The sequence below is a fragment of the Rhagoletis pomonella genome, unplaced genomic scaffold (assembly GCF_013731165.1).
Source record: "Rhagoletis pomonella isolate Grant_MI unplaced genomic scaffold, Rhpom_1.0 Rhpom_scaffold_00005, whole genome shotgun sequence".
In the NCBI taxonomy this organism is placed as follows: Eukaryota; Metazoa; Arthropoda; class Insecta; order Diptera; family Tephritidae; genus Rhagoletis; species Rhagoletis pomonella.
In genome coordinates this window covers 14785075-14795474 of record NW_023458559.1, presented here as the reverse complement: position 1 = coordinate 14795474, position 10400 = coordinate 14785075, and the positions used below count along the sequence as shown (strand labels likewise).

Here is a 10400-nt window from a genome sequence, read left to right as displayed (position 1 = left end):
GGTATGATTAAACTTCTTAGTGGTAAATCCACCAGAGCACGGCGTTGAAGTTCGAGCAAGAGCTCCAAAAGATGTGCTTGAGGTCGGAGCGGAATCAGTGCATTACGCCCAGACCTAAAAGAGTGGAAAGGGCCAGAAGCTGGAGCGGAAACTACTGCTTTCCGCCCAGACCTAGAAGATGGCGATGGACTAGAAGCTGGAGCGGAAACTACTGCTTTTCGCCCGGGTGACTTAGGCCGGAATGGAATCAAATGCATTCCATCCAGGTTCTACGAGCGGATCTTAACCCTGGCGTCCCGCCTCTTCAACACGAGTAAAACGGATTGGAAATGCAAACATTCCAACCGCCTAAAATCAAGCAGCATTCTCGAACGTTGCGCAGAGGAAAGTCTTGGCGATGGCCAACTTACGGATCTAAATGGAATCATCCACGTGCTGAGAGGAGTACTAAACTCTTTACACGTTGTGTACCTCAAAAACTACTTGAAGTTAAAGCCGAGTCCAGTAAGGCTTTAACACCTGGCATACTGGAAACCCGTTTAGGATAAGTCTGCTATGAGCTGGTGATACTAGTATTCCGTTACCTGAGTATGCCTGAGTGACATCAAGCAGAAATGGCTTTCGGGCTAATGCTAGTGTCGCCCCCGTCCCGTTAAAACTCTGGCAAGACTCAGGAAACGCTCTCTATTCGTCACCGTTCAGTCGGCTGTGTAGGCTCAGTTGAAGCGATCCTGACTAATACCGATCTGGCTCTGATTCAAGACCCCATAAGGGCTTGTCTCAACCCTCGCCATGGCCTCACTGTTTACATAGACAACCATGGGATCAAATAGGTAACTACGCATATGAATAGAGATAACGCCCCTGAGTGGGGACCCAACAATCAAAATGGGCCAAAAAAAACCATAAACAACAAAAACGCTACACCAAATAACTCGAGTTTGGAAATCTGTAGAGAAGGCGACTTAGATCCCTTTAAGAGGAGCTCAAAACTATCTCGCTCCCCTGTGACAACCCCAACGTGCGGAACTCCCCCAGTGGATGGGTTCCATAACTCTAACGAAGCGGGTCTGCCTGCAAAGCAACCAAAGGTTTTAGAAAACTTAGGAGTGGGAACCATATTTGAAAGGCTAGGGGCGCAATAAAATGTCTTGCGTCGATGCTAAAGGAAAAAGATGGCAAACGGCGTACTATCCACCAACCGATGAGAGACGTTATCGAGAATATCCGGTCTCTATACGAAAAGGCTGCTGCAGAAAAATGCAAGTGAAAAGATAACGAGGCAGTCTGTGTTATTGGAAGCACACAAACGTCGCCATGGCCAAGAGCAAAGCCTGGCTCCGTTCGGAGAAAAGCGGCTACTGAAGCTGTCGGCTCCCCGGCGAATAAACTCGGAAGGAACGGAGGAAGTCAGCAGGGATGTCTACAGCCCGTAGAAAACGGGCCTACAATGGATTCTACGGCCACAGTGCAAGCAAATAAAGACAGCGAGTGGACCGAGGTCAAAAAGAAGGAAAAACGGCCCAAACCGAAGAATGTTGCCACCACAGGAAAACTGAGGCCAGACGCAATCATCATAGAGAAAAAAGGTGAAAGCTCGTATGCCGACATCCTAAAAAAGGTTAAGAGTGATGAGAACTTTAAGAGTTTCGGGGATTCCGTATCCAAAATACGACGCACCCAGAAAGGCGATCTTCTTATCGAACTCGCGAAATCATGCCCAAAGTCGGCGGAATTAAAGGCCCTTGTGAGTGCTCCCTACGGGACGATGTTTCGGTAAAGACATTTACTCACCGAATCCTGGTAGAATGTAAAGACATCGATGAGGTTACAACCAAAGAAGAGGTATACAATGCTATTAAATCATTGCCTGGTCCTGAAGGTATTGAGAGTTCAGATATAACTGGTATGCGCCCTGCTTATGCTGGCACTCAAACAGGTACTATTAGCTTACCTGCTCCAAAAGCTAAGAAACTTATACAGCTTGGGAAAGTAAAGGTAGGATGGGATAACTGTCGCATCCGCGAAAGGGTCCAGCTGAAAAAATGCTTTAAATGCCTTCAGTATGGCCACATGTCCCGTAATTGCGGTAGCACATTTGACCGGTCGAATCAGTGCAGAAAGTGTGGCACTGAGGGGCACTTCGCTAAAGATTGTAAAAATAATCCACAGTGTATTCTGTGTAGAGCGGAAAAGAGAGAGAAAATAGACCATATTACAGGCAGTTATAGATGCCCAGTTTTTAAGAAAGCTCTTACAAACAGGAAAAAATTAGAATAGTCCAAATAAACCTCAATCACTGTGAAGCAGCGCAAGATCTACTATCACAAACAGTAAGGGATCTTCAGGCACACATGGCGATTATAAGTGAACCTTATAGGTGTAAAGATGACTGTGCGTGGGTTTGCGATAGTAAACAGGGTGCAGCTATATGGCTCTGTGGTGGACTCGCATTTCAAGGAAGGCACAGCATGGGTGAAGGTTTCGTTCGAGCTGAGGTAAACGGAATTAGCATTTTTTAGTTGTTATGCAAGACCTAGCCTTACAAAAGAAGAGTATACCCTTATGCTGCGTAGCATTGCTGAAGAAGCAAACGGGAAATCCCCGCTAATTATCGCCGGTGACTTCAATGCGTGGGCAACAGAATGGGGAAGCAGACTAACAAATAAAAGAGGCGAGCTGCTGCTTGAAACTTTTGCTCAACTCGGCGTATCAATAGTAAACAGCAGATCCACATACACCTTCCGCAAAATGGGAACTGGGTCAATTATTGACATAACGCTGGCGAGTGACTCCTTGGCCCAAAAAATTAATTGGAGAGTTAGTGAGGAGTATACCCACAGCGACCTTCAGGCAATAATAATGGATATAACTCTGAGGCGACCCAAACAGATGCCAAATCTGACAGGCCCAAAATGGAAAGACAGTATGTTAGATGGAGAGGTCCTAGTCTGCATGATGGAAGAGTTCCAACACAAAGCTGGCTCGGTAGAGAGCGAGGTTGACCACCTGGTTCGTAACCTCGCATGCGCTTGTGATGCTGCTATGCCTCGAAGAGTGGTGAGGAAACAAAATTCCCCATGCTATTGGTGGAATAACGATATAAAAATACTTAGACGTCAGTGTCTGAGTGCTAGACGCAGAATGCAGCGTAGCAGAGGGAGGCCAGACTTCAACGAAAACCTACAATCTCTAAGAATGGCGAGGAAGAGCTTAGAAAACGCTATAAAAGTAAGCAAACGTGAAAGCTTTAAGAAAATATGCAAAGAAGCGGATGTAAACCCGTGGGGCACGGCCTATAGAGTAGTAATGGCAAAAACTAAGGGCAAGAAAGCACCGAGTATCACGTGCCCAGAAAGGCTGCGCGATATAATATCGACTCTATTTCCACAAAGGGAAGAAGTCGTACCAAACTGTACACGATACGAAATTGTTTATGTCCCAGTTATTACGGTTAACGAATTAGAGTCCGCATGCAAGAAGATCCAAGACGGAAAAGCCCCTGGGCCAGACGGAATACCCAACAAGGCTTTAAAAGCTGCAATTGAAATGAGGCCAGATTTATTTGTAAATGTGTTTCAGACTTGTCTTAATGAGGGCATTTTCCCGAAAAGATGGAAGGTCCAAAACTTAGTCCTAATACCAAAGGGAAATAAGCAATCTGGGGAACCCTCGTCCTATCGGCCCATATGCCTATTGGACACACTGGGAAAAATCCTCGAAAAAATTATTTGCAACAGGCTTACATCGATCGCAGAAGAGAGACGCTTTCTGTCGCCACACCAGTTTGGCTTCACGAAATCTCGTTCAACAATAGATGCTGTTAAATCAGTGGTTGACATAGCCAAAGAGGCCATCGAAGGGAAAAGGTGGCGTGGAGGCAAAAAGGAATATTGTGCTGTTATAACGCTAGATGTGAAAAACGCATTTAACACTGCGAGCTGGCAGCACATAATGGAAACCCTAATCAAAATGGAGGCCCCGAATTGCGTTATCAGAATAATTAGGTGCTATCTCTCCTAACGGGAACTAAAGTACCGGAGCGACAGAGGAATAGAGGCGTACAGTGTTTCCGCGGGGGTACCCCAGGGATCCGTTCTCGGGCCTCTCCTGTGGAACTTAATGTACGACGAGGTTCTATGGTTCTATGCATCGATTTGCCTCCTCGGGCAAAAATAATAGGATTCGCAGACGACATAGCTGTAGTAATAGTAGCGAAGCATATACAGGATATTGAAAGGAAAGCCAGCGAAGCGGTAAAGAGAGTGAAGGCATGGCTATCATCAAGATATCTAGAACTCGCTGATCACAAAACAGAGGCAGTATTGATAAGTAGCAGAAAGGCCATAGAGACAATAAGACTCAGTGTTGGATCAGAAACTATAATATCAAAGCCCGCAATCAAATATTTGGGTGTAATGATTGATGGCCGTTTAAACTTTAAGGTCCACCTGTAGTGGGATTCGCCATTCTATTTTAACGATTATCGAATCGTTAAGAAAACTTAACGACGATTTTAACGATTTGACAATTCGCTAAACATATTTTAACGATATTCGCTATCGCTTGATCAGCTGTTGTCGTTAACTACTCGATTACTCGTTAAGTAAACGACGAATATTTTGAAGTTGTTAGCGGCATCGACAAAAGAAAATTTGATATTTCATTTGAGTTAAAATAAAATAATATAGATCGCGAATTTACTTAAGTAATATATAAAAGAAAAACTTTTTGTTAAAAATGGCATTTGAGTATTTGGCATACGTTTTATCCCAAGATGAGGAGATAATAAGCTCTTCATCAGTGGATAGACGTTTGCTTCGAGAAGTGGACAACCCTTTCGACTTGGCTGCAACTGAGTTTCGTAACCTTTACCGATTAACCCCAGACTTGGTTGAAGATATTGTTTCCCAGCTTGATAGCCAATTAAGGGGTCGAAGAATAACTGCGATAACGACAGAGAAACAGGTAAATAATGTAATTTTCAAGTATTTTTCAATTTTAAATGATTTTGTAAATTTTAAAGGTTCTAACTGCCTTGCGATTCTTCGCAACTGGCTGTTATCAACGTCCAGTCGGAGAGCAATGGGGGATATCCATGAGCCAGTCGTCCGTAAGTCGCTGTATACATCGCGTAACGGATGCAATAAACCGCACCATGTTTTTGGCAAAGGTTAGGTTTCCAATGACCCAAATAGAGCGGCAAGCTGCAAAAGAAATTTTCGCCTCAGCATCCGCACCATTTGTAGGAGGTACTATTGGGGCTATCGATTGCACTCATGTGTCAATCATGAGCCCAAAGCATCATGAAGAAGCGTATGTCAACCACCATGGATACCATTCTATCAATGTGCAAATGGTAAGAGTAAAATTTGCTCAAGGGTTAAACTACTGAGTATTAATTTTATTTTATACAAATATAGATATGTGATCCAAATCTAAAGATTTTGGCTGTCAATGCTAAATACCCAGGAGCGCGACACGATTCATTTATTTGGAGCTCCTCTGCAGTCCGGAGAGTTATGCAGCGAAGTTTTGAAAATGGAAACCATAACGTGTTTTTGATTGGTAACTTTTTAAATCCACTGAAACATATTTATTAAAATCAATTTAATTGAAAATGTCCAATATATATTTGCAGGTGACTCAGGATATCCTTTGGAGCCGTGGTTGATGACTCCTCTACCAAACCAACCAGAAGGGAGTCCTAAATTCCGCTACAATGAGGCATTGTGCAAAGCTCGAAACCCAGTCGAGAGACTTTTTGGCGTTCTCAAAGGAACTTGGCGATGCTTATCTCAGCAAAGGACTCTTTTGTATGATCCTGGATTTACTGGAAAAGTAGTAAATGCTTGCACAGTGTTGCATAACTTGCGATTGGGTGACCAAACATACGATCCCGAGACTGAGTTCCTAGAGCCAAGGACACATAGCAGTAATGTAAATCAAGACGCGCCGTCTTCAACAGCAAAACGCGTCCAAGACCGGCTAATTGCAAATTATTTTACATGAATAAAACGTTGATTAATAAAAATTCAGAAGGAGTACAATAAAATTATTTTGGCATTTTATTAAACATTTTTATGTACATAAATAAAAACTCAGTCTTATTTTGTCTTTAATTTGAGTAAATTTTTTTTAAGTCTAGAATTATATATATAAATATTCATTTAATATAGGGTCCATCAAAAGACAGATCTCAGTATGTAATCACAGATCAGTTTCTATAATATGATATGGTGTGGCACGTTCAAGTTACAGGCGCATCACAAAATTAAAACAAAAATTCACAAAATTAAATTTCATTACTTATTGTATATAAGAAATATATGTGGTATATCTTACATGCAGTAAGTACAGTATACCTCTCTATCAACTAAATTTGTAAACATTGAATTCATTTGAAAATCAAAAGAACTTCAAATAACTCGCTTATTAAAAACAAATAAAGATCAATTCAAATATGTAAAAATTCATCTTCGAATATCTTTAAAAGTTATTCTAAATGTAAAAAGTTACCTTCATGATATGTCGAATTAAAACTTAACTCTAACATAAATACAAAAAAAAATGAACTTCATGCTCTATCAAATGAAAACTTAACTCTAACATAAATATAAAAACAAAAAAGAACTTCAACTTATATTTAAAACGCTTAAAACTAATATAAATATTAAAACAAAAAATACTTCAAAAACTACATATTTACACAATATTTACATGCGGTAGATAGCGTTTCTTAAATTATTAAAGGCATCCGCACATGCCTTTAAACCTTCCCCCATTGTGGTCATAGCTTCGGCCAACGATTTCGCTACCTGCACACTCGCCGTACTTGTTTCAGCTAACAACTGTTGAAAGGGCATACGAATGTAATACTATTTTTTAGTATATACAAAAAATTACCTTCAAAGCATCTGCTTGTCTACTTGCTATTTGTACATTCGCTGCACTCGACTCTGCTAGCATCTGTTGAAAAAGAACCGAAAAAACTATGTCATGATATTTTACTTATGTAAAGTTACAAATAAGTAAATTACTTTTAAGGCATTTGCTTGGGTCTGAGCGATTTCCAAAAACGATTTTTGGGCCTCGGTACCACCGTCCACACGCCTTCTTTTGGCTCCTCTACGTGGCGTTTTTCCTGCAGGAGTTACAGGAGTCGATGTGCACATCTCAATGCTCACTTCGTGAGAAATAGATGGCATCTCGATGATTACACTTTCATCACCCTCTTCCATACGCAGTTGGAGTTCCTAATGATGAGAAGAATTGTTAACTGCTGTGCTATTCATAACTATTTATTTGCTTTTTACCTCTTCCACTGGCACACTTTCAGCAACAGTTTCATGGCCCTGCACATAGTCGCTACCGACAAGAGCAATCACACGCCTCTCAAGCTCAGTGGGTGGCTCTTCATTAATGGGATTGTTTCCCGTCATTGCCTGCTTTCGTTTCCTATCACGCACCTTAATGCTAGTACGGCTCTTCAAATCCCTCCATACCTATTTGCAAAACAAAATTTTAAACGTGGTATTAAATTACTAAACAACTTTTACATACTGTGCGCCATTGGTCGACGTTCTTCACCGAACCACCAAGGCTATTCAGCATTGACGCTAGTTCACTCCACTTCTTGTCGCAGTCCGATTTTCCATGAAGCTTCTGGAACCTTGATCCTGCCAATCCCGGCGTTTCCGTCAAAAAGTCCACCATGCGACTTAGTTGTTCTGCTGTGGTCCGGCTTCTCTTTTGAATATTGGGTACTGACGAAGCCATTCTATAATATGCGAAAATGGTTATGTCTAATAATACAAAATAAATAAACGTTTTATTTTACTTACTTTTTGTAAAAGTATATCAAAATATTCAGAAATCTATGTGTATACCACTATGCAAGCAAAGAATTTATTTGTTTTTCGTCATTCTTCTTTGTGCTTTTCGCATTTTTTGACGTTTCGTTAAGCTGTGATGCCACCTTTCTTGTATTGAAATAAAAAGAAAATGTCAGCTGTTTGGTGTCGTTAAAAAAGAGTTACCGAATAACACAATCGTTACTGCAAACCACAAAAATCGTTATATTAGACCTCGACAAATCGTATCGTTAAAAGTTAGTGAATTGCACTACTGGAGTATGCAGCAAAGAAAGCATCGAATTTACAGGCATGCTTATCTAGAATGATGCCAAATATCGGCGGTCCCAAACATAGTAGAAGGGTATTGCTTAGTAGAGTGGTCAGCTCAGTCTTACTCTACGGTGCTCCAATTTGGGATGAAGCAATGAGCCTAAAATATCATGCGAAGATACTTACATCTGTGTACCGCCTAGGCGCACTAAGGACTATTTGTGGATTCCGAACCATATCTGACGAAGCATCCTTCGTAACTGCCGGACTGATTCCCGTAGATATCCTGGCAAACGAGATGCAAAGAGTGTATAAGCGGGTATCTGCGGGAAGTACCAGTTTAAACCGAAAAGAAGTTATAGAGCAGGAAAGATGTCGCTCTATGGAGATCTGGCAAAAGCGTTGGGATGAATCGGAAAAGGGTAGGTGCACTCATAAGCTTATTCCATGCATTAAAAACTGGCTGGAAAGAGCTCACGGAGATTAAAACTACTACTTGACACAGTTTCTTTTGGGACATGGCCCCTACCGAGAGTATCTAAAAAGATTTGGGCATGGAGATTCCCCACACTGTCCGACTTGCACAGGCCTTGCTGAAAACGCGGAACACATAGTATTCTTTTGCCCTCGCTATGCCCCTGAAACCCGAAATATACTACAGGGTAACAACATTGTAAACTACATGTTAGAATCAGCAGAGAACTGGCATAAAATGTGCGCACATATCTCTGGAATTCTTAAAGATCTAAGGCGATCTGAGGTAATACCTTAAATGGCAGTGCCGCGTGGAGAGTGGTTAGTGGAGAGGTTTTAGTACGCAGGTGTAGCTGTGAGGCTGCAAGTCGTGCATACTACTATGCCGGTATAGTAGTACTCATGAGAGTTCCCTCTTCACGGGTTATATACATACATACTATGTACGAGTAGTAAACGGAAGGAAATGACATGAGCACCTTCTTTGTGGTTGAGCAGAACAGATGTAATCACAAAGGCTCATGCTTATTTGCAGAATGAAGCGTTATACATATATATGTACATACGTATTTTTTATTTTTTTTTTTCTGGGATGACGCCCGTGAAGAGGGAACTCTCATGAGTACTACTATACCGGCATAGTAGTATGCACGACTTGCAGCCTCACAGCTACACCTGCGTACTAAAACCTCTCCACTAACCACTCTCCCCGCGGCACTGCCATTTAAGGTATTACCTCACTGGGCTGGTTGGCCAGCAGGCTCACTACGTTATTTAACCGGTTCTAGCTTGTTCAGATCGCCTTAGATCTTTAAGAATTCCAGAGATATGTGCGCACATTTTATGCCAGTTCTCTGCTGATTCTAACATGTAGTCTACAATGTTGTTACCCTGTAGTATATTTCGGGTTTCAGGGGCATAGCGAGGGCAAAAGAATACTATGTGTTCCGCGTTTTCAGCAAGGCCTGTGCAAGTCGGACAGTGTGGGGAAACTCCATGCCCAAATCTTTTTAGATACTCTCGGTAGGGGCCATGTCCCGAAAGAAACTGTGTCAAGTAGTAGTTTAAATCTCCGTGAGCTCTTTCCAGCCAGTTTTTAATGCATGGAATAAGCTTATGAGTGCACCTACCCTTTTCCGATTCATCCCAACGCTTTTGCCAGATCTCCATAGAGCGACATCTTTCCTGCTCTATAACTTCTTTTCGGTTTAAACTGGTACTTCCCGCAGATACCCGCTTATACACTCTTTGCATCTCGTTTGCCAGGATATCTACGGGAATCAGTCCGGCAATTACGAAGGATGATTCGTCAGATATGGTTTGGAATCCACAAATAGTCCTTAGTGCGCTTAGGCGATACACAGATGTGAGTATCTTCGCATGATATTTTAGGCTCTTTGCTTCAGCCCAAATTGGAGCACCGTAGAGTAAGACTGAGCTGACCACTCTACTAAGCAATACCCTTCTACTATGTTTGGGACCGCCGATATTTGGCATCATTCTAGATAAGCATGCCTGTAAATTCGATGCTTTCTTTGCTGCATACTCCAGGTGGACCTTAAAGTTTAAACGGCCATCAATCATTACCCCCAAATATTTGATCGTGGGCTTTGATATTATAGTTTCTGATCCAACACTGAGTCTTATTGTCTCTATGGCCTTTCTGCTACTTATCAATACTGCCTCTGTTTTGTGATCAGCGAGTTCTAGATATCTTGATGATAGCCATGCCTTCACTCTCTTTACAGCTTCACTGGCTTTCCTTTCAATATCCTGTATATGCTTCGCTACTATTACTAC

The 10400-nt window shown here is 41.8% G+C and overlaps 2 protein-coding genes across 2 annotated transcripts; one reads left to right on the top strand and one right to left on the bottom strand.

The window, feature by feature from the left end:
• Positions 1 to 4459: 4459 nt before the first annotated feature.
• Positions 4460 to 6071, top strand: LOC118739824 (putative nuclease HARBI1). Its single transcript, XM_036471324.1, has 4 exons — positions 4460 to 4968; positions 5027 to 5359; positions 5424 to 5568; positions 5642 to 6071. The coding sequence occupies exons 1-4, from the start codon at positions 4741 to 4743 to the stop codon at positions 6010 to 6012; spliced, it is 1077 nt and encodes a 358-aa protein (XP_036327217.1). The 5' UTR covers positions 4460 to 4740; the 3' UTR covers positions 6013 to 6071.
• A 517-nt stretch (positions 6072 to 6588) lies between these two features.
• LOC118739823 lies at positions 6589 to 7834 on the bottom strand. The gene is made up of 5 exons (XM_036471322.1): positions 7564 to 7834; positions 7317 to 7505; positions 7041 to 7256; positions 6907 to 6969; positions 6589 to 6851 (listed from the first exon to the last, which is right to left on the bottom strand). Exons 1-5 carry the CDS (start codon positions 7777 to 7779, stop codon positions 6717 to 6719), a joined length of 819 nt encoding a protein of 272 aa, XP_036327215.1. The 5' UTR covers positions 7780 to 7834; the 3' UTR covers positions 6589 to 6716.
• Between the last annotated feature and the right edge of the window lie 2566 nt (positions 7835 to 10400).

Bases quoted from the DNA above. Each gene is read 5' to 3' on its own strand.
- LOC118739824 (XM_036471324.1), top strand. From the start codon at position 4,741: ATGGCATTTGAGTATTTGGCATACGTTTTATCCCAAGATGAGGAGATA. The intron at 4,969-5,026 runs GTAAATAATGTA...TAAATTTTAAAG, and splicing joins CGATAACGACAGAGAAACAG to GTTCTAACTGCCTTGCGATT. The intron at 5,569-5,641 runs GTAACTTTTTAA...ATATATTTGCAG, and splicing joins CCATAACGTGTTTTTGATTG to GTGACTCAGGATATCCTTTG.
- LOC118739823 (XM_036471322.1), bottom strand. From the start codon at position 7,779: ATGGCTTCGTCAGTACCCAATATTCAAAAGAGAAGCCGGACCACAGCA. The intron at 7,506-7,563 runs GTATGTAAAAGT...TTTTGCAAATAG, and splicing joins ACGTCGACCAATGGCGCACA to GTATGGAGGGATTTGAAGAG. The intron at 6,970-7,040 runs GTAATTTACTTA...CTTTTTCAACAG, and splicing joins CCCAAGCAAATGCCTTAAAA to ATGCTAGCAGAGTCGAGTGC.